Consider the following 22,795-nt stretch of genomic DNA (forward strand, 5'->3'; position numbering starts at 1 on the left):
TGTTAGACTCTGTATCTGCCAGATTAGTAGAGAAAAGAGGAGCTACACTTCAGGATCTACTGCTGGGTGACCAGAGGGCAGTGAGCCCATGCCGGGGGTGCGGGGAAGAGAAGTTCCTGTGAACAAGGGCAGGATTTCAGGAACATGGATTTCAGGAACATGGCAAGTTCAGGATGAACTCTCCAGGCAGATGAAGCTGTGGGCCTGCCTGGTCTCCTAAGCTCATGCCAAGCTTTTTTTGTTGGAATGTAATTCTGATGACAAGAGCAGTTCATGGAGATAACTAAATTAAAGAGGTTACTCTGCAGAAAGGTGTCTAGCAAATGGCTACTCCACTGGTCACACTTATACTGTTGACTAGTAACTCAGTAAACAAGTGACAGCTAGGCTTGACCAAAGACTGAACATGGGTTGCAAAAGATCCAAGGAGATGCGATAAAATCTCTTCTGAAGAATAATTCAAGAGTTCAATATTTTCACCTACCTTTCTATCTGAAGCACTTTTCTTTTTAAAGTAACTTAGATGGAATTACTAATGTCCAGGTTTAAGTAGTCACCGAAATTTCAGGTTGGTAATGAAAAGCCCTTAATCAAGGTCTAGGGCCTCACTACAAAGAACGTCACTTCAAGTGACAGCCTTATCCTATCTGCTTCTGAATCTGAAGTTCTCCTTACATTTCTAACTCTAAAGCTTGGTATCATATTCAAGAGCACTGTAAGATCTCATTTCAGGCATTCTGCAAATTCATTTAATACTGTACTCAGGAAACACCAAAAAACACATCATTTCAGAATAGTTATAGATTCTTTCTCTACGTATACCATGCCCACAGTATCTTGAAAAATCTAAAGTTCAGCAATGTCTGTCAAGCACAGAGATTTAGATAACCCTACTCACATTTAGCAGTACCATCTGGAAAACTTAAGGGAGGCTGAGACCAAGCAAACAGTCAACAAGAACCCAGCTGTGAAAGTTTTTACGCGGCCACTCTACCTGTGATTTGCAAGAGAGCAAGCTGTGACATTAGGGGCCCAATACTCACTTGAACTCCTCCATAAAGGTGCCATGGTGAGCTATATTTTGCCAAAGGCTTTTAAAAATGGTGCTAATATGATAGCGAATGGTGAACTTGTCATAGAACTCGCTGGTGGCTCCGGTATGCTCAACATCTAAAGAAGAAAGACAAGGGACTGAAGCATATGTACTTTCTTCCCTTCCTAAAAGCAGTTATTGCTGCTACAATGTCATTGAATGAATAATACAAATCTGCAAAATCACAGATGTGATAAAATCTTGTCTATATCTCACATGGAAGGCAGAAGAGAAATTACGAGGTGGTTTTGAAGACAAAAGTTTCACAACCAAGGTCTGGCAATGACACAATAACAAAAGGAACTGGGCTGGGAAAATAGCTTGGCAACACCCATGACCAGAATCTGAATTCTCATAACTCCCCCAATTTTCTTACTAATTTATAGAAATTCCATAGAACTTTAAATGAGTATCCCTGAGCAGGAAAAAAATTGGGTTAAGTTTTATTAAGGGCCACATACCTACTAAATGTGACTATTATTTTAACTACTTTTGTATAATTGATGTTCTAAAAGTAGAGAAAAGCATAGTAAATCTCTATGTACTCATCATTCATTTACCAATTACCATCATCCATGTATCTTTTTACATGGAACAAAGATCAAACTTAGTTATCCAAAAGACAAACAGCTTAAGCATGAGAAATTCCTGAATTCATGACAAATCTTAAAAAGAAGGAAAACTGTCAGGTAAAGACAGTACGACTCAAAGAAAAGATAAAAGGCACCCTATAAATGCTGGTGGGGATGAACAGACAATTTTACAAAATGTATCACCAAGCCATCAGTATGCCCATCTTTCTGACCCACCAATTCTATTCAAGAAAACACATGTTCAAAGACTGATCTCCAAGGATACTCATTAAAGTACTATTTATATGAAAAGAATATAAATAATCCAAGTGCCCAACAGAGAACCCAAAAAGGTATTTGTGATATATTAAGTGAAAACCATAGGCTACCAAACAAAATATACAGTTTGGGTCCAATCATATTAAAAAATACACACACACTCACACACATGATGTACAAATTGACTCGAAAGATACAGAGCAAAATGTTAACAGATTCTCTCTGAGTGCAGAGATTATCAATGATTTTTATTTTCTTTTTTGCTATTTTCTATATTTGCCAATGAACAGTTTCTTGGGATTAAAAAGGAAAGTAGTTATTTAAAGATAAAAGGAATAAGCTAAGACCTACGGTAAAAAGATCTAAAAGCACTTACATATATTCATTAGGTCAACCTTTCTTTAAGCTGAACTAAGTGTCATTTTATTAACTGTATAAAAATGTGAACTAAAGCGTGGAGGGCTGATTCAGCAGAGTCCACAGGAGAAGAACACCGGGGGCTGACAAAGCCTGGTCAAGGCTCTAAATGGCTCATAACACCTGTACTGTATCCTGAACAGAGCAGAGGCTAAGTAATGACCGTTAACTTACTACCCATCAATATACATCTCTCCCAACATTAAAAGAAAATTCATTCCTAATGTTCCCTCAAAACTGCATCAGCCCAAGTTCTAATTCTCAAGTCCTAGTTCTGAGAGGCCTGCAATGAACTATCCCTGGTAGTTGCTCCCCCGTCATGAGTCTTCTGGCTTGATTCACTAGGCTGCTCAGGCTTCAGGGCCTTTACACTTGCTGTCCTCACTGTCTGCACACTGTGGCTGAGATCTGCTTATTGTCCCCTCTTGGGTCTCATTTTCAACATTACTCCAAAGTCATCTCCTCAGAGACCTCCCCTGACTATGCTTCTTAAAGCAGCACCAGGCCTTCCTCTCACACTCACTCTCTGGAATTACCTCATTTATGGGTTCAGTGTCTGTCTCCCAGCTAGGGTGCCTGACTGGTGATGGCGGGGATTTGGGGTCCTCACCGCTAGGCCCTGGCAGCAACACCAAAGCTGACCCGCAGTAGGAGCTCCGTACGTATTTGTTGAATTAGAGATCGAATCTACTTGGGCTAACGCTGGCTTTGCTGATTCAGATCAGCGTGGGGAAGAGAACAGTCTTGAAGGTAAGTCTTGGTTATCAGTGTTCTTCCTGGTTCTGAGTAGCCAAGTTTTGAGAGCTGGTCCTTAAGGCACTGACTGCTGTGGTACAAATAAAATACTCTTATTTTTGAAACTCAGTTTTATTTTTGGAACAAACATTTGATCTTAAGTATTGTCTAAGCTAGAATACCCTCTCTGGGGTGTAAAAGAGGAGACTGTTCCAGAGATCAATCTCTAATTCATGTCTGAGAGTCAGCCGTGCTCAGGAGCCAGGACCTCAGTCAGCAGGACTTAACATAGATTTGATGGACACGTGGGGAGTGTCCACCACGCCCGCGGCAGGGCTCCCTTGGCGCAGGGCCCGTGGTAACTGGAGGAGCACCTGTGCTAATGCCCGGCTGCTGAGGCCGCTGCCACTCACTGGCTGTTTACCTTCAGCAAGCTTCTTGACCTTTCTAAGCTACAGTTTCCTCATTCGTAAAATGGAGATATTTATAGCACCCATCTTGAGGACTGCTGTGTGGATTTAGTGAAAGGATTAGTAAATGTTCAATAAGCAGTGGCTATTATTAGCATGGGTATCATCTAATACCCATGGACCACCACAGAGGTGGCCCAGGGCCAGAGGGCACACTGCTTGGTGGCAAGGGGGAAAGGAAAAACAACACCCGCCCACCAGCTCCTGGAATCTTACCGGTGGGGGGCCCCCCAGGCCCAGCACTGGTCTCACAGGCAAGAGGCCCAGCCCTGTTCTTTATATCAGAGCCACAGTGACAGGCCCAGGGCACTAACTGAGTACAAAATGCACTTAACTAAAAAATTTTTTTTTAATACTAACAATGCATGTTTACTGTAGAATAATTAAGATGTTCAGATAATTAAAAAAAAACCCCAAACTACCCACAGTTCTACCATTCATAAATAACCAATTCACTGTTAATATTTTGGCGTATACTCTCCCATACTTTTTTCTGTAATATATATATGTGTACCAAAACGTGGTCATACTTGACATATTGTTCCATTACATGGCATTTTCTTTACTTTTTATTACTTAACCACGTACTGTAAATAACACACTATTTTTCATGGTTCCCATAGACCCACCGTATGGATACACTATAATTTACTTAACTGACCCACAACTGGCAGGAATTTAGGTTGTTTTTAATACTCTCACTGTACCGCATTATAAATACTAACACAGTGAATGCTGTTATAAACACTTACAGACATTTATATTTATTCCCACAGAATCGATTACTATGAATGAAGTTTACATGTAAGAGGGTGTACTCATTATTTAGCTGCTGTCTCTCAGCCCCACATCCACCAATTTTTTTATTTAAAAGACATTTATTTATTTATTTATTTATTTGGTCGCGCCGGGTCTTAGTTGCGGCACTGGGCTCCTTAGTTGCGGCATGTAACTCTTAGGTGCAGCATGCACGTGGGATCTAGTTCCCTGACCAGGGATCGAACCTGGACCCTTGCATTGGGAGGACGGAGTCTTAACCACTGGGCCACCAGGGAGGTCCCCCCAAATCCACCCTTTATACTTGGCTTTGTGATACTGACGCTGGGACTCTTAAGTTTCCCTTTGCCGGCTGGCCCCCTGTTAGGCTCGCCAACAGGGGGCGCTGCAGGGGAGCTGGAAAACTGAAGAAGGTACTTGGACCTCTGTTGGCTTGCTGCTCCCATCATGGACTCTCCCAGCCCAGCAGCAGCAGCTGGCTTGTTTCCAGCTTTGTTCCACACTCGCAGGACCAGGAATCCCACATGCCCTCAGAGACACCAGCACCAGCTGGCCAGCATGCTTCCTCAGGTCTGGGTCCCAGTTCTGTCTAAGCACTAATTTGAGGCACTAGAATCCCATAACCCCAGCCTTTTCCCTTGGTTCCCCCAGTCCTAGGGACAGATGATGGCTGCTCCCTGCACCGACAATCTGTACTACCCCAGTGTTCCTTATTTGCCTTTTCTGTCTTCCACTACCTATTTCACCAGTTCCTTATGTTAAATTCTCTCTCTTAAACTAACCAGCAGGTTATCCTAACTGGGCCTTGACTGATATGGAAGATAAAAGGCTTTGGTGTGGACTGTCAATTTGCCTTCCAGAAAGGCTTTACCAACTTACATTCTTAAGAGAGTTTCATAGCACTAATTCTACACACGAGCTACAGAGGAGATGAAACAGACTTGCAGGTTCGTTTATTTCCCTACAACCATATTAGCACTAGGTATTCCCATCTTAAAAATAAATTTAACAGGTGAAAAGAGGTACCTCATCATTATTTTAAGAAATGCAGAATTACCTTCAATTCAGGTAAGCCTGACAGGTGCAAGGGACCATACAAGGTCCCGTCCTGTACACGGGTGATGTACCACTTGTACCTGGAATGGCCCGTGGTCCTCTCCTACCAGGGCTGAGAGGTAAGAGGAGGACAGGAGAGCCAAGCGGGGGCCTTTTACCCAGGAGTGTTCTGCTGTTGCCAAGGTGAGCATGTTAACAAAACTTCAAGAGGCCTGCATACTTGTTTAGGTTTAAGAGGATATAGGCAGGCTTGGGGAAGGAGAGAATCTCCTAGTAGGTGACATAAGATAATAGTGACAAAGGGGAAAGGAGGTAGACAGGTTCTTGAGCCTCAGAAGCACACAGAGAGAGATGTCAGCACCAGCCCAAAACAAGCAGGAGCAGGTCTTGGTCTACAGGGAAGGGGTGGTTGCCACTGAACACAGAGGAATCCTCAAACCGCTGCTGCCGCCGTGAACAACAATGGACTGTGCTCCGGGAGGCTGGTGTTTCTTCTAAGAGCATGGCGAGTACATTCTGCTAAATGGGTGCTCAGAACGTGCTAGGTTCAATAGAAGATAAGAAGACAGACAAGGGCTTCCCTGATGGCGCGGTGGTTAAGAATCCACCTGCCAATGCAGGGGACACAGGTTCGAGCCCTGGTCCGGGAAGATCCCACATGCCGTGGAACCACTAAGCCCACATGCCACAACTACTGAGCCTGCACGATCCACAACTACTGAGCCCACAAGCCACAACTACTGAGCCCACATGCCACAACTACTGAAGTCCGTGTGCCTAGAGCTTGTGCTCCGCAACAAGAGAAGCCACTGCAATGAGAAGCCCGCACACCGCAATGAAGAATAGCCCCCGCTTGCCGCAGCTAGAGAAAGCCTGCGCGCAGCAACGAACACCCAACACAGCCAAAAATAAATAAATAAATAAATAAATAAATAAAAAGAAGACAGACAACACACTTCCTTTCCTGAGAAATATACAAACTGGAGGGAAAATGTTCCATCTGTATAATCCTGTGCCTTTGGTAGAGAACAGGTGAATGCGTCCCCTAAGTAATGGGCTTTATGAAAACACATTTGCAGTTCAAAAGCCAAATTAAAAATGAAAATTTGGAATACAATTCAACCAGAAGAGGAAGACCTCCTTGCAGAGTGCCTGATACATTCTCAGTTTTGTTCACCAGTGTCGCCTAGCACCTAGAACAGTGCCTGGCAAATAGTAGGCATTGGATGAATGTACAGAATTAGTCAATGAGTGACTCTCAGAGATCCTGATTCTGTCGGTTTGAGTGGAATCTCCAAGAATAAGCATTTTTAACAAGCTCCTGGTTTTACCCAGTTTTGAAACTCTGGGTTATAGGACAGTGTTGCGAAACTAATGTTGTAAGTTAAAAGCTAAAATGACCCAGGTAGTTTCAGATAAAAACACCAACTTGATCTCAGTGTTACCTATCTGACTTTCAATGGATCTCACTGAATCATCAGGGACTAGTATATAGAGTGGTCAGTGTAATATTTCCACAACTCAGGGGAAAAATAACCAACAGTTTATGCTCTGCTGGCAGCGTATTAGTGGGTCATACTTAAGCCGATGTCAGAATATTAGGTAACAGGTTTAGAACAAATTCAACCACTGGCTTTAGACGACCTTGCCCACCTGTACACATCAGGAACCTACCTGTATAAAACTTCATCAGGGAAGGGACCAACAGCTTGGTGGAGAGAGGATGGTTCTCAATCATTTCAAAAAACTTCTGGGTCCGTGGCTGAACAGCAGGGTTAGTCATAAACATGACTTCTACGAGTTTGGCCACCAGATATGGATTTCGGATGTAGTTCTGGTTACACAACATCACAACGAGGAACATCACAATATCCTGAGTACAGGGCTCATAAAGCACCTGAGGAGAGTATCTGAAGAGAGGTGAGAGGAACAGGTAGTAAAGCTCTGAGAAAACACGGGTGGATGCTGGTGTCATTAGGCAAGGAAGGGGACGAATAGGTCTAGGAGCCAGGACACGGAATTCCCTTTAACTTGCTGAGTTTAAGGTGACTATCCCCATTACAACTAGGTAGATTTAAACCCATTGCGTCTATTGGCCATAGCATGTTATATTAACTTATGTTTTAGAAAATAAACCAAAGGTATGATTAAATCATAGGTGAATTTTACAAAAGACCTTCACGACCAAAAAGACTTTAAAAAATATTTTGATGGAGCTGTTTTCATTTTTTCAAAGTTCAAATATTGGTTATACACTCAACATATTTCTTTGTAAGCATTCTCTAATTTTACAATTGAGAAAAATTTTGGTACAAAATATAGAGGTGGGTATTTCTGGCTTTTGAATGTTCACTCAGATATTTATAAACGGTTTTCTCCTTGTTTCTCAGACACACAATTCGACTCACTTTTCATAGAGCACATTATTACCAGCACTGTTAATCCTCCTCTGTCTTGAGTTATTACTGGAATTGGCTGGATGCCACAGCCGGATTTATTTTTCCAGTCTCCAGGCAGCATTCGGTTAAAGCAGTGGCATAAGATGGAGGTTCATAATATAATGTACATATTAAATATAAACACATATTAGAACTATGTAATATGGGAATGGGACTTACTGTACAATAAAAAATAAAAATTCAGCAACATCTTCTACATAAAACTCAGGCAATGCTGCAAATACCTTGGGGACATCTGCACTTAAAGGCAGCGTGATGCTGTCAAAGAGAAAAAGTACGGGTTACAAAATGAAATCATGACACATCAAACTACAAGGAATATTATACTACCAACACAAGTAAGTGTTTCACTTGGAAAAAGCTCTCATTCTATAACAGAACTATGTAAAAAGTGCACAGGCAAAGAAACTACAACCAGAAATGAACAGGGAATAATGAAGACAGGGATAGGCTAGGGTGGACGTGAAACATTTTCGTTTTTCCTTTCCTTGATTTCTTGATTTTTATTTATTGCATTAAGATTAATGCAATAAATGTGAAGGAAATAAAAGGGTCATGTTTGGTCATTTTATGGAACTCAAACTGTTTGAGACAACAGAGTTACACATGTACTTTAAATACTATTGGGTTGGCCAAAAAGTGCCTTCGGTTTTTAAGTAAAAATAAAAGACACATTTTTCATTTTCACCAAGAACTTTATTGAACAACGTCTTCACCCTTTTGATCCACTACCTTCTGCCATTTTTCATGCAACTTCATAATTCCGTCTTCCCAAAACTTTTTATCTTTTTGAGCAAAGAACTGTTCCAGGTGCCTTTTACCGTCTTCCAGGGAATTGAAATTTTTTCCATTAAGAGAATTTTGTAAAGACCGAAATAAATTCAAATCCAAAGGTGCAATGTCTGGTGAATACGGCAGATGAATCAGAACTTCCCAGCCAAGCTGTAACAGTTTTTGTCTGGTCATCAAAGAAACATGCGGTCTTGCGTTATCCTGATGGAAGATTATGCGTTTTCTGTTGACTAATTCCGCACGTTTTTTGTTGAGTGCTGCTTTCAGTTGATCTAACTGGGAGCAGTACTTGTTGGAATTAATCGTTTGGTTTTCCAGAAGGAGCTCATGATAGAGGACTCCCTTCCAGTCCCACCATATACACAACATCACCTTCTTTGGATGAAGACCGGCCTTTGGTGTAGTTGGTGGTGGTCCATTTTGCTTCCCCACGATCTCTTCCATTCCACATTACTGCACAGTATCCACTTTGCATTGCCCGTCACAATTTGTTTTAAAAACGGAACATTTTCATTACATTTAAGTAGAGAATGGCATTCGGAAATACAGTCAAGAAGGTTTTTTTTGCTTAACTTATGTGGAATCCAAACATCAAAGCAATTAACATAACCAAGTTGGTGCAAATGATTTCCAACGCTTGATTTGGATATTTTGAGTATGCGGCTATCTCTCACGTGGTATAACATTGATTGTTCTCAGTTAATGTCTTGATTTGATCTCTATCAACTTCAACTGGTCTATCCGACCGGGAGTGTCATCCAGTGAGAAATCTCCAGCACGAATCTTCGCAAACCACTTCTGACAACATTCGATCAGTCACAGCACCTTCTCCATAAACTGCACAAATCTTTTTTTGCGTTTCAGCTGCGTTTTTACCTTTCTTGAAATAATAAAGCATGATATGCTGAAAATGTGACTTTTTTCCTTCCATCTTCAATATTAAAATGGCTACACAAAAATTCACCAATTCTGATGTCTTTTTTTAAATGCACGCTGATATGACAGCTGTCACATACAACCTAACAAAATTGTTTCGAATGAAGTTAAAGACAACTAAGTGCTACTAGAGCCATCTTACGGAAAAAACTGAACGAACCTTTTGGCCAACCCAATATTTTCCACTCCTGCAGGGGGCTTGGGCCAACCTCACCAACATTGGTGATCCTGAGATTTCATAATAACCATAAAATAATAACAAATAAAACAAAAATGGCTGCCTGGAGGAGCTGTCCAGGTGATGATAAAGAGATCAAGAATGTTCTCAGCTCATTCTCTGAATTTGCTAGGGATTTGCCTGGACCCAGTGTCTAGGGGGACCTAATATCCTGTTAACTCCAGCGTTTAGCTTCCAATTTCCTTTTCTATCAATCAAAGATTTTATAGCCAATTTTCCAAGAATATAAAATGGGAAACAGTCTCTTCAGCAAGTGATGCTGGGAAAGTTGGAGAGCTGCATGTAAATCAATGAAATTAGAACACTCCCTCACTCCATGAAAAAAAATAAACTCAAAATGTCTTAAAGACCTAAACATAAGACATGACACCATAAAATCCTAGAAGAGAGCATAGGCAAAGCATTCTCTGATATAAATCATACCAATGTTTTCTTAGGTCAGTCTCCCAAGGCAATAGAAATAAAAACAAAAATAAACAAATGGGACCTAATCAAATTTACAAGCTTTTGCACAGCAAAGGAAACCATAAAAAACAAATGAAAAGACAACCTATGGAATGGGAGAAAAGTATCTGCAAATGATGTGACAGACAAGGGCTTAATCTCCAAAATATACAAACTCATACAACTCAACAACAACAAAAATCAAACAACACAATTGAAAAATGGGCAGAAGACCTTAATAGACACTTCTCCAAAGAAGACATACAGATGGCCAGTAGACACATGAAAAGATGTTCATCATTGCTAATTATTAGAGAAATGCAAATCAAAACTACAATGAGGTACCACCTCACAAAGATCAGAATGGCCATCATGAAAAAGTCTACAAATAACAAATGCTGGAGAGGGTGTAAAGAAAAGGGAACCCTCCTACGCTGCTGGTGGGAATGTAAGTTGGTGCAGCCACTGTGGAGAACAGTATGAAGATTCCTCAAAAAACTAAAAATAGAATCACCATATGATCCAGCAATCCCACTCCTGGGCATATACCTGGACAAAACTATAATTCAAAAAGATACATGCACCCCTATGTTCACAGCAGCACTATTCACGATAGCCAAGTCATAGAAAAAACCTAAATGTTCATTGACAGATGAATGGATAAAGAAGATGTGGTACATATATATACAGTGGAATACTACTTAGCCATAAAAAAGAACAAAATAATGCCATTTGCAGCAACATGGATGCAACTAGAGATTATCATGCTAAGTGAAGGAAGTCAGAAAGAGAAAGACAAATACCATATGGTATCACTCATACGTGGAATCTAAAACATGGCACAAATGAACCCATCTACAAAACAGAAACAGACTCACTGGCATAGAGAACAGACTTGTGGTTGCCAAGGGGGAGGGGTTTGGGGGAAGGAAGGATTGGGAGTGTGGGATTAGCAGATGTAAACTATTAAATATAGGATGGATAAACAACAAGGTCCTACTGTATAAACACAGGGAACTATATTCACTATCCTGTGATAAACCATAATGGAAAAGAATATTAAAAAAGAAAAGAATGTCTATATATGAGTAACTGAGTCACTTTGCTGTACAGCAGAGACTGGCACAACACTGTAAATCAACTCTACTTCAATTAAAAAAAATAAAGAAAAGCGAGGCTTCCCTGGTGGCGCAGTGGTAAGAATCCGCCTGCCAATGCAGGGGACACGGGTTAGAGCCCTGGTCCGGGACGATCCCACATGCCACAGAGCAACTAAGTCCGTGTGTCACAACTACTGAGCCTGCGCTCTAGAGCCTGTGAGCCACAACTACTGAGCCCACATGCCACAACTACTGAAACCCGCGCGCCTAGAGCCCGTGCTGCACAACAAGAGAAGCCACTTCAATGAGAAGCCCGTGCACCGCAACGAAGAGTAGCCCCCTCTCGTGGCAACTAGAGAAAGCCCGCGTGCAGCAACGAAGACCCAATGCAGCCAAAATTAACTAACTAACTAAATAAATAAAAGCAAAAACAAAAAAAACCCCAGAACAACAACAAAAAACCCTGAAGATTTTATAGTCAATTTTTAAAAAGCACTATGTCAAAATTAATAATTTAATAGGTGTTGACAGTCCCTTATTACTGTAACTAATTCCAAGGAAAATATTTACTTACTTATTTATTTTTTTCCCCAGGCCGCGCCATGCGGCATATGGGGATCTTAGTTTCCCAACCAGGGGTCGAACCCATGTCCCCTGCATTGGGAGTGTGGAGTCTTAACCACTGGACTGCCAGAGAAGTCCCCGAAAATATTTATTAATACTACTACTTTCGGGCTTCCCTGGTGGTGCAGTGGTTGAGAGTCCGCCTGCCGATGCAGGGGACACGGGTTCGTGCCCCGGTCCGGGAAGATCCCACATGCTGCGGAGCGGCTGGGCCCGTTAGCTGTGGCCACTGAGCCTGCGCGTCCAGAGCCTGTGCTCCGCAACGGGAGAGGCCATAACGGTGAGAGGCTCATGCAACCAAAAAAAAAAAAAAAAAAAAAAATTACTACTTTCTATATAAGTACAACCTGGAAATGAATTCTTAATAACGTAAGGGTCTTGTCTTAGGTATTGGCTTTGAAGAACAATAAAGACAACACAGCCTGGGGAGTGCAGCCGGCGTGAAGAGGACAGAGCACACTCACTCGGGATAGGCAGGGTCCAGGATGCGGAGCAGCAGCTGAATGAGAAGGCCGTAAAAATTCAGACATCTTCTCAGGAAGCTCTCGTCAAGTAAACCAGCATCAGCACAGGCCTTGCATCGTACCAGTTTCTGCGGAAGCAGGTATGTCCCCACCCATAGATTAGTTGGTGGCTAAGTGCCTGCAGCGTGGTTGGGCAGGGAATGGGCAAGGAGATGGGAAACCTAGGCGCTAGGGCTTCAAGAGCTTCCTTGCTAACTGCCTGTAAGATGCTGGTCATGTCTCAAGAGCTTTCTCTTTCTCTGTTCTAAGAGAAAGAAAAGGCATGCCATGCGAATCACTGGGCACAGAACCTAGCACACAGTTAGTGCTGAAAAAGGTTAGGCTGTCACTGCCATATTCAAATAACCTGATGGGGGAGGCCCTTCGGAAGTCAGGGATGGTTACTGAGAAGAGCCAGACAAATCCGCATCTCAGTGCCAGGTCAGCGCTGAAAAGCTGCTCTTGGGCAAAATGCTTGTCCACCAAGGGTATGATACCCCCCCAGAGTATCGCTGTGAGTTTAAACACACACGTGAGCACACAGTGCATATAAACAGTTTACAGGCTTCTTGAAACCTATCTCTGGAGTGCTTAGGGGGTCTATAGACCCCAGAAAAGAGCCCCCAGCTTTTTCAGCATCTCAAAGAGGTCTACTGTATAGATAAATAAAACTGAAACCTTAACTTGTACCAGAAATCTAAGTCAGGTAAAATGTCTACACATCATCCTACTAATCAAGAAAAAACACGACCAGCTAACACTCAGCTTTGTAATGTGAACATAAAAATGCATAAATGAAAAATGCATAAATTTGCTGTCTGTGCTTCCCTTGTATAACCTTAGCTAGCATTTGTTCCCAGCTATGTCTCATAAGCAGAAATCTTCCCATCTGCAGTTAGGTTCTATATGATGGATCATTTTCAATTAAACGAACAATGAGGGGCAAAGCAAAGAGATCTTTCCACTACCACAAATCCAGTTTGTCAAACATCATGAAAATGCGTGGCTGGGCAAACTGGAGTTGTGTGTGTTTTGAGGTGCGGGGGTGAGGGTTAGCAGATGGGGAGGATCTTGCACAAGGCAAGGAAAGGGAGGTGATGTTCAACTGAGGATGATAAAATCCATCAAGAATTCATATTGTCATTGGCATAGGCATAGGCATTTTCTGTCCTGAGATTTAAATATACATAGAAACTATCCACAAGTTTTTAAATGTACCATTTTTATCTTGGGGGGAAGAGAATAATGAGACAAACTGAAGACATTAAACTGCTCATTCAAGGCGCATATTCTGGTGGGAAAATTACTATTATGAGGCTGGTGTATAATTATCCCAATTAATGATACAAACCTTAAGCTGAGTTTTGCAGCGCTTCAGCATTTCACGGTGTCTAGCTGCCAGTGGGGAGTCTTTCCATTGGCTTTCATTGTTTTTCAAATCTTCCACAGTTCTGAAAGTGAAGACTAACAGTCAAATGAAAGAAGACACAGAGATCCATCACCCACCTTATCTGTTCATTTTCACCATGTCACTGACTCTCAGACACATGTTCCCTCTCTCCCCCCATGTCAGCATCACCAAACTCAGTGGCAAGTTATGGCTAAATTGGCAGTATTTTTCTTTCTTACTGATTCCCAACATAACGATGTCTTAAAGTGGATGGCATTTTAGATTTGATGAAATACAGTAATCATTACTTTTGGAAGGACGTACATTGTTCCCTGTTTTTCTGGGAGGGAGAAAATGCAAGGTTCCCATGCCTACTCAATTACCCAAAACAAAAGGCTACTTTACTAAGGGCACTTTTCCTTCTGCTTGGAATGCTCTTCTCTGAGGTTACCTTTGCGACTTGCTCCTTCACTCCCTTCAGGTATCTCCTCAAATATCACCTGTCAGACAGGTAAAGCCTTCCCTGATCATGTAATATGCTGCATATTTTAAAGACTGGCTCACTTAACACTATGTCAACCCTTTCTATCTATCAAAACATTGTGTAGGAAACTAGGGGGCAATAACTTCTTTAAAAGTACATTTCCTAGCGACTTCCCTGGTGGTGCAGCGGTTAAGAATCTGCCTACCAATGCAGGGGACACGGGTTCGAGCCCTGGTCCGGGAAGATCCCACATGCCATGGAGCAGCTAAGCCCGTGTGCCACAACTACTGAGCCTGCTCTCTAGAACCCGCGAGCCACAACTACTGAGCCTGCGTGCCACAACTACTGAAGCCCACGCACCTAGAGGCCTGTGCTCTGCAATAAGAGAAGCCACCACAAGAAGCCCGTGCACGACAACGAAGAGCAGCCCCCGCTCGCCGCAACTAGAGAAAGCCCGTGCGCAGCAACAAAGACCCAACACAGCCAAAGATAAATTAATTAAATAAATAAATTAAACAAAAACAAAAACTACATTTCCTTGATTCCCTTGCTGCCAGCATTTCTGCACATGACCTAGCTTCCACCAAGAGGTGAGCCCTCACGGAAGGCAGAAGTGAATATAGTGAAGTGACAGCCACATGGTTCTTCTGGAAGCACAGTGTTGATGGGTTTTGCTTGAAGCACTGGCAGAGGCTGAACCCTGAAGCAGCTTTTTCCTGCCAGGCCAGGTTCGAAGAAGAGCTCTGGGAGTCCTCTTTTCCAGGCGTGCCAGTGATTCAATAAACCAAATAGTAGCCTTAATTATCCCCTTGCTGCTTATCTCAGATGAAGTGGATTCCTCTGTCTACAACTGGAACATGAATAATGGTAGACAGAATAATGCTCCGCCCCACCGCCCCACAGGAAGATGTCACAGCTTAATCCCCAGAACCTGTGAATATGTTACCTTACATGGCAAAAGGAAACTTGCAGATGTGATTAAGGGTATGGAGTCTAAGACGGGCCCATATGTCTGGGTGGGCCCAATGTCATCTCAGGGTCCTTCTAAGAGAGAGAGGGAGTCAGAGTAAGAGAAAGAGTTGTGACAAGTGAAGCAGAGATCAGAGGGAGGGAGAGCTGAAGATGCGATGGTGCTGATTTTGAAAAGAGAGGAAGGGGGCTGTGAACCAAGGAATGTAGGGGGTCTCCAGCAGCTGGAACAGGCAGAGAAAGAGATCCTTCCCTAGAGCCTCAGAAGGAATGCAGCCTTGATTTTAGGACTTCTGACCACCAGAACCCTAAGGTAATAATTTTTGTTGTTTTAACTCACGAAGGTCGTGGTAATCTGTTGCAGTAGCAAAAGGAAACTAACATAATGACCTATATGCTTATTGGCAAGAAGAGGTTACAGGTAACAGGCCCTTCAGAAAAATGGGCCTTTGGGATTAGTTCTTCGACTGGGCTGGTTTGAAAGTGGTGAAGGGGACTTCCAGTGGTCCAGTGGGTAAGACTCCACGCTCCCAATGCATGGGGCCTGGGTTCGATCCGTGGTTGGAGAACTAGATCCCGCATGCCACAACTAAGATCCCGTGTGCCACAACTAAGACCCGGTGCAGCCAAAATAAATAAATAAAAATAAATACTAAAAAAAAAAAAAAAAAAAAAAAAGCAAGCGGTGAAGATTCAGTTAGCATGTGAGGGCATAAAACTGGTAGCCCAGGTTCTCAGTGGAAAAACAGCTGCATAAACGATCACCAGTGACCTCCTGGAGTGAAGAGATGGTGTGGCTACTTGTAACTATGCTGGAAAGCTCACAGAAGAAAATGACAGGCTCCAGATTTTAAAATCTCGCCTCAAGAACAAGCCAATGAGTCAGGGAGTTTCTAAGACGACCATAAAGAAGCAGAGTCTGGTCCTATAAAGCACCAAATTATAACATAGACTGAATCCATAACCTCACTGGATCTCTTATCTAAATGTCAGAGCAAAGACTGGGACTCCAAGAATTCAAATGGAGGAGTTCAGGAGAACCAAAGTACCCAAATCCCTAAATCCCCTGAGCCTCGTCTGACAGCAGAAGCAGCTCCTGCAGTGATTGTAGCTCAGATGGTCAAATTGCAGGATGATGCCATTTCCCTTAGGTCCCAACCCATCATACGTCATTGCTTCCAGAACCGAAACTGGAGTGAGATCAATCACTGTCCTTATGGGCCAATTACAAAGCCATATGCAGGAAAAGCACACATTTGAAGAAAAAAGAAAGACCAAGATTTGCTAACATGTTATATTAGCTTCCTATTGCTGCTGTAACAAATCATCACAAACTTACTGGCTTGCAGCAACACAATTATAGTCTTAGAGTTCCAGAGGTCAGGAGCCTAAAATGGGTCAGCAGGGGATGCATTCCTTCTGGAGGCTCTAGGGAGAGTGTTTCCTTGCCCTTTCCAGCTTCTAGAGGGAGCCTGCATTCCTTGGCTTGTGGACCCACATCACTCTGATGTCTGCTTCTGTCATCACATTTTCCTTTCTCACTCTGACCTTCTTGCCTCCCTCTTAAAAGGACCCTTGTGATACATTGGGTCCACCCAGATAGTCTAGGAAAACCTCTCCATCTCAAGATCCTACAATTAATCACATCTGCAAAGTCTCTTTTACCATGTAAGGTAACACATTCACAAGTTCTGGGCACTAGGACATGAACATCTTTGCCGCACCACTATTCTACCTACTATGTATGTAGTGAAGAAATGTGGCAGTATGTGTGGAACAGATTCTGAAGATGCTTGATCACCAAGAGAGGAACATGCTAACACACTCCTAAGTGGGGATAAATTCATTGACATGAATACAACGACCAGAGTCTCTGTTTTCAACCTTATCCTGAGTATCTGGGAGGGGCTCTAACTGTGTGCCCACCTGGTTGACTAAAACCTAGAATTGAAGTTGAGTTGTTAGGAATTCCTTGATATAAATTCAGAGGAAGGAATCCAAAATATAAGAAGCTTGGAATATTAATATAGATTTACCACATATGACTAGCTCAGAAAACCACCCTCTCAAAACACACACATATCCCAACTGTGTCCTGGAAGATACTTCTTTTATTTTCTTAATCTGACTTCAGCCAGATGTACTTTTATTTATTTAATTAGTTTTTTTATTTAAAAAATTTATTTATTTTTGGCTGCATTGGGTCTTCACTGCTGCACGCGGGCTTTCTCTAGTTGCGGCGAGCGGGGGCTACTCTTTGTTGTGGTGCGCAGGCTTCTCATTGCAGTGGCTTCTCTTGTTGTGGAGCATGGGCTCTAGGTGTGCGGGCTCAGTAGTTGTGGCTTGGAGGCTGTAGAGCACAGAATCAGTAGTTGTGGCACACGGGCTTAGTTGCCACGGACTACAGGCTTAGCTGCTCCGCAGCATGTGGGATCTTCCTGGATCAGGGCTTGAACCCGTGTCCCCTGCATTGGCGGGCAGATTCTTAACCACTGCGCCACCAGGGAAGCCCTGGAAGATACCTCTTGTATCACCGCACTGAAAAATACACAGGTGAGGGGAACACCAACATCTCTGAAAGGCACCAACCCTCACTGCAGGCTGGGAGTGAAGATGGCAGATGGTGCCATTGACATGTATCCTCCGAAGTCAGTGGGAATGATGGGACCACAGGACGGCATCCACTCCAGGATGAAGGAACAGACAAATCAGAGTTGGAAATTTTTATAAGCCTCTCAATAACTGATATTATAAGCTGATAAAATCAGCAGACATAAGGAAAATTTGAACAAAAGATAAACAAACTTAAACGATATATGTGAAATACTGCAAAAAGCAATATAGCAAGCGGATTCTTTTCTTTTCTTCTTTTTTTTTGGTTGCGTGGCACGTGGGATTTTAGTTCCCTGACCAGGGACTGAACCGAGGTCCTCGGCAGTCAGAGTGCAGAGTCCTAACCACTGGACTGCCAGGGAACTCCTGTGCGCTCATTTCCGCTATGGAACATTTATTAATTTAAATGTTAGCTACAAAGCAAATCTCAATAAAGTTCAAAGAACACAAATCAGAATATGTCTTCTGACAATGGAATTTAGCTAGAAATCAGTAACAAAGGATAAATGAACAAATCCCCCCAAGAATCTGGAATTTAAGCACCCCATCTTTATATAATCCACAAGTCAAGTAAGAAATAATAAAAATTAGAATATATTTTGAACGGAACAATAAAATATGACATACCAAAAGGTGCTCAAGATCACTAACTATTAAGGAAATGCAAATCAAAACCACAATGAGATATCACCTCATACCTGTTAGAATGGCCACTATCAAAAAGATAAGAAATAAGTGTTGGTAAGAATGTAGAGAAAAGGGAAGCCCCGTGCATTGTTGGTGGCAATGTAAACTGGTACAACCACTATGGAAAACAGTATGGATATTCTGCAAAAAATTAAAATTAAAACTACCGTATGATCCAGCAATTCCACTTCTGGGTATTTAGCCCCACGAAAACAAAAATGAAAAGATATATGCACCCCCATGTTCATTGCAACATTATTTACAATAGCCAAGATAGAGAAACAATCTAAGTGTCCACCAACAGATGAATGGAAAAAGAAATGTCTCACACACACAGACACACACACACAGAGGAATATTTTTCGGCCATAAAAAAGAATGAAATTCTGCCACTGGTAACAACATGGATGGACCTTGAGGGCATTATGCTAAGTGAAATAAGTCGGACAGTGAAAAATACCATATAATCTCACTTATGTATGGAATCCTAAAAAAACAAACAAAAACCCAAAATACCAAGTTCAAAGACACAGAGAAGATGACTGGTGGCTGCCAGAGGTGGGGGAGTGGGGTGGACAAAATAGGTCAAGGGAGTCAAAAGGTACACAAACTACCAGTTATAAAATAAGTAAGTCATGGGGATGTAATATACAACATGGTGACTACAGTTAATAATACTGTACTGTGTATTTGAAAGTTGCTGAGAGAGATCCTAAAAGTTCTCATCACAAGAAAAAAATATGTACGGTGACAGATGTTAATTAGACTTATTGTGGTGACCATTTTGCAATATATGCAAACATCAAATCATTATGTTGTATACCTGAAACCAACATAATGTTATACGTCTATTATACCTCAGTAAAAAAGATGACCTACTAAAAATGAGGGATGCAGCTAAAGCCATACTTAGAGGGAAACTAAACAGCCTTAAATGCATATATAAGAAAGGGCTAAAAAATGAATGATTTAAATATCAACCTCAAAAAGCAATAGAAACATCAACAAAAAGCAAATTAAACTAAAAGGAAATAATAAAGGCCCTACAGACACAAAAGTGATAAAAAGAGGATACTATGAACAACTTTATACCGAAAAGTTTTGAAACTTTACATACCATGGGAAAACTGGCACAAGATGAAATGAAAATCTAAACAGGCCAATATCTATTAACAATAAAATACATAATTTAAAAAACTTCCCACATAGAAAACTCTAAGCCCAGACAACTTCATCAATGTTTCCAAACATTTAAGGAAGAAATAATTCTTACACAATAAACTCCTCAAAAAATATAAAAAGAGGGAACACTCCACAACTGATTCTATGTGGCAAGAATAATGTTGATAACAAAATTTGAGAAGGACTTAACAAGAAATGAAAATCATAGGTCAATCTTTCTTTTGAATATAGACTCAAAACTCCGAAACAGAATATTAGCAAATTGAATATCCAATGAGATTTAAAAGCAATAATATAGAGTTGAGTTTATTTCAAGAATATAAGGGAACTTCCCTGGTGGTCCAGTGGTAAAGAATCCACCTTCCAATGCAGGGGACGCGGGTTCGATCCTTGGTCAGGGAACTAAGAGCCCACATGCCATGGGGCAACTAAGCCTGCGTGCTACAACTACTGAGCCTGCATGCCTGAACTAGAGAGCTCACACACTCTGGAGCCTGCGCTCCACAACTACAGAGAGAAAACCTACACGCCACAACTAGAGGAAAGCCCAAGAACTGCAACAAAAGATCCTGCATGCCTCAACAAAGATCCCACGTGCCACAACTAAGACCCAACACAGTCAAGAATAAAATAAATAAAATAATAATAATAATTAAAAAAGAATGTAAGATTGGTTTGATATCAGAAAGCCAGTTGATGTAATTCAACCATATTAATAGAATAAAGGGGAAAAAAATCTGATCTCCTCAACAGAGATGGAAAAAGATTTTAATAAAATTCAATTCCTGTTGAGAACAAAAAACTTGTAGAAAATAATCACCTAAAAGGGAATTTCCTTAATCTGATAATAGAGGATGTCTAAAAAACTTCCCCCCATTAACTGAAATAAGAAAGAAATTTTAATAAAGTTATCAATACTTCTACTCAAGACTGTAGTAGAAATTGTAGCCAGGGCAGTAAGGCATGAAAAAGAAAATTATGAGGGCTTCCCTGGTGGCGCAGTGGTTGAGAATCTGCCTGCTAATGCAGGGGACACGGATTCGAGCCCTGGTCTGGGAAGATCCCACACGCCGCGGAGCAACTGGGCCCGTGAGCCACAGCTACTGAGCCTGCGCTCCGCAACAAGAGAGGCCGCGATAGTGAGAGGCCCTTGCACCGCGATGAAGAGTGGCCCCTGCTTGCCACAACTAGAGAAAGCCCTCGCACAGAAATGAAGACCCAACACAGCCAAAAAAATAAATAAATAAACAAATGTGGGGTCTAAAAAAAAAAAAAAAGGAAAAGAATTTAAAATTAATCAATACAATCATAAATAGCATGTAGGTCAAATAATAAAGCATAATTAAAATTAGAAAAATAAGAAAAAGAAAAAAGAAAATTATGAGAAAAAAAGAAAACTGTCATCATTTACAGACAACATGATTACATGTAGAAAAAAAAATATTAAGAAATCTACCAGGCAGTTATTACAATTATTAAGTGATTTGATTCTATTTTAATTCAAGGTAGATATAGATATGACACATTTTCTATCATACTCAGACTACACCACTCCTGGACCAAATGGTGTTAAGTGGCTACTCCATTATTATTGCAGATGACCTGTTCAAAAAAATGTTTGCCTCCTATTCCTGTGACCTTTGTTTGCAGGTGCTGGTACATGGGGAGAAATGCTTAGATTAAGAAAAACAACAATGGTGCTAATGAATAGGAAACTGAGGCTACTATCTGGCCCTTTTAGACTTCTTATGCCACAGGACAATGTGCAAAAAAAGTGAATTACATGTTGGTGGGAGTAAATGACCTTGTTTATTAAGGGAAATCAGAGTTACTGTTTCACAGTCCAGGGAAAGAGGGGTATGTCTGGAACCCAAGAAATCCTTTAAAGTGCCTCCTGATATTACGGTGCCCAGTGGAAAAAGTTAATGGAAGTCTCAACCACATACCAAGTGTTGAGAACTCTAGAAATCAAAGTTTGGGTCACTTCACCATGTAAAGAACTCTGGCCAATCAAGGAACATGGATGTAGTAGCAGAGGCAGTACCCTATGTACCCCTCACATTCAAATCTACTGGCAGTACCCTATGTACCCGTCACATTCAAATCTACTGGTCACAAGGGAACTGCCTGCTTGTGAGAACAAGTGGTGACTCAGGCAACCTCAGGACATGGCATCATGCACATACCTGTTGAGCTCCCGTATGGCCCGGAGTCTGCGGATGTAGCGTCGGCAACCCGGCAGAATTGAGAGATGGTGGGCGTGCAGGGTAAGGAAGAAGCATTCCGTAGGGAATTTCGGCTCAGAAAACGGAGATTGATCTCCATCTAGGAAAAAGAACAAAATCCCCGAAATAAAATCTATCACATGACTATATCAGAGGAAAAGCACAATTAAGAAGACAAAATTACACTTGTATTTTCAAGAAGTTTAAGGACACTTTTTTTTTTTTTTTTTGTGGTACTCAGGCCTCTCACTGTTGTGGCCTCTCCCGTTGCGGAGCACAGGCTCTGGATGTGCAGGCTCCGTGGCCATGGCTCACAGGCCCAGCCGCTCCACGGCATGTGGGATCTTCCCGGACTGGGGCATGAACCCACGTCCCCTGCATCGGCAGGCGGACTCTCAACCACTGTGCCACTAGGGAAGCCCCCAAGGACACTTTTAAAAAATTAGAATTAATGGGACTTCCCTGGTGGTACAGTGGTTAAGAATCCGCCTGCCAAGGCAGGGGACACGGGTTTGATCCCTGGTCCAGGAAGATCCCACATGCTGAGGAGCAACTAAGCTCGTGTGCCACAACTACTGAGCCTGTGCTCTAGACACCACAAGCCACAACTACTGAGCCCACGTGCCCCAACTACTGAAGCCTGCGCACCTAGAGCCCATGCTCTGCAACAAGAGAAGCCACTGCAGTGAGAAGCCCGCGCACTGCAACGAAGAGTAGCCCCCGCTTGCTGCAACTAGAGAAAGCCCACGC

The 22,795-nt window shown here is 42.0% G+C and overlaps 2 protein-coding genes across 5 annotated transcripts in view; one reads left to right on the top strand and one right to left on the bottom strand.

Moving 5' to 3' along the window:
• The window catches only part of CLSTN1 (calsyntenin 1), a 523,112-nt gene that overhangs the window by 180,862 nt on the left and 319,455 nt on the right, over nt 1–22,795 (top strand). The window lies entirely within an intron of this gene.
• UBE4B (ubiquitination factor E4B) overlaps nt 1–22,795 on the bottom strand; it is a 111,272-nt gene that overhangs the window by 18,288 nt on the left and 70,189 nt on the right. For all 4 annotated transcript variants that reach the window (XM_004272373.4, XM_004272372.4, XM_049712579.1 and 1 more), the window contains 6 exons: nt 22,007–22,145; nt 13,847–13,946; nt 12,457–12,584; nt 8,018–8,116; nt 7,074–7,309; nt 1,044–1,170 (listed from right to left, as the gene is read on the bottom strand). In XM_004272373.4, the coding sequence (XP_004272421.1) occupies nt 1,044–1,170; nt 7,074–7,309; nt 8,018–8,116; nt 12,457–12,584; nt 13,847–13,946; nt 22,007–22,145 (829 nt within the window). The remainder of the gene's footprint in view (nt 1–1,043; nt 1,171–7,073; nt 7,310–8,017; nt 8,117–12,456; nt 12,585–13,846; nt 13,947–22,006; nt 22,146–22,795) is intronic.

The sequence above is a fragment of the Orcinus orca genome, chromosome 1, assembly GCF_937001465.1.
Source record: "Orcinus orca chromosome 1, mOrcOrc1.1, whole genome shotgun sequence".
NCBI classification, from domain to species: Eukaryota; Metazoa; Chordata; class Mammalia; order Artiodactyla; family Delphinidae; genus Orcinus; species Orcinus orca.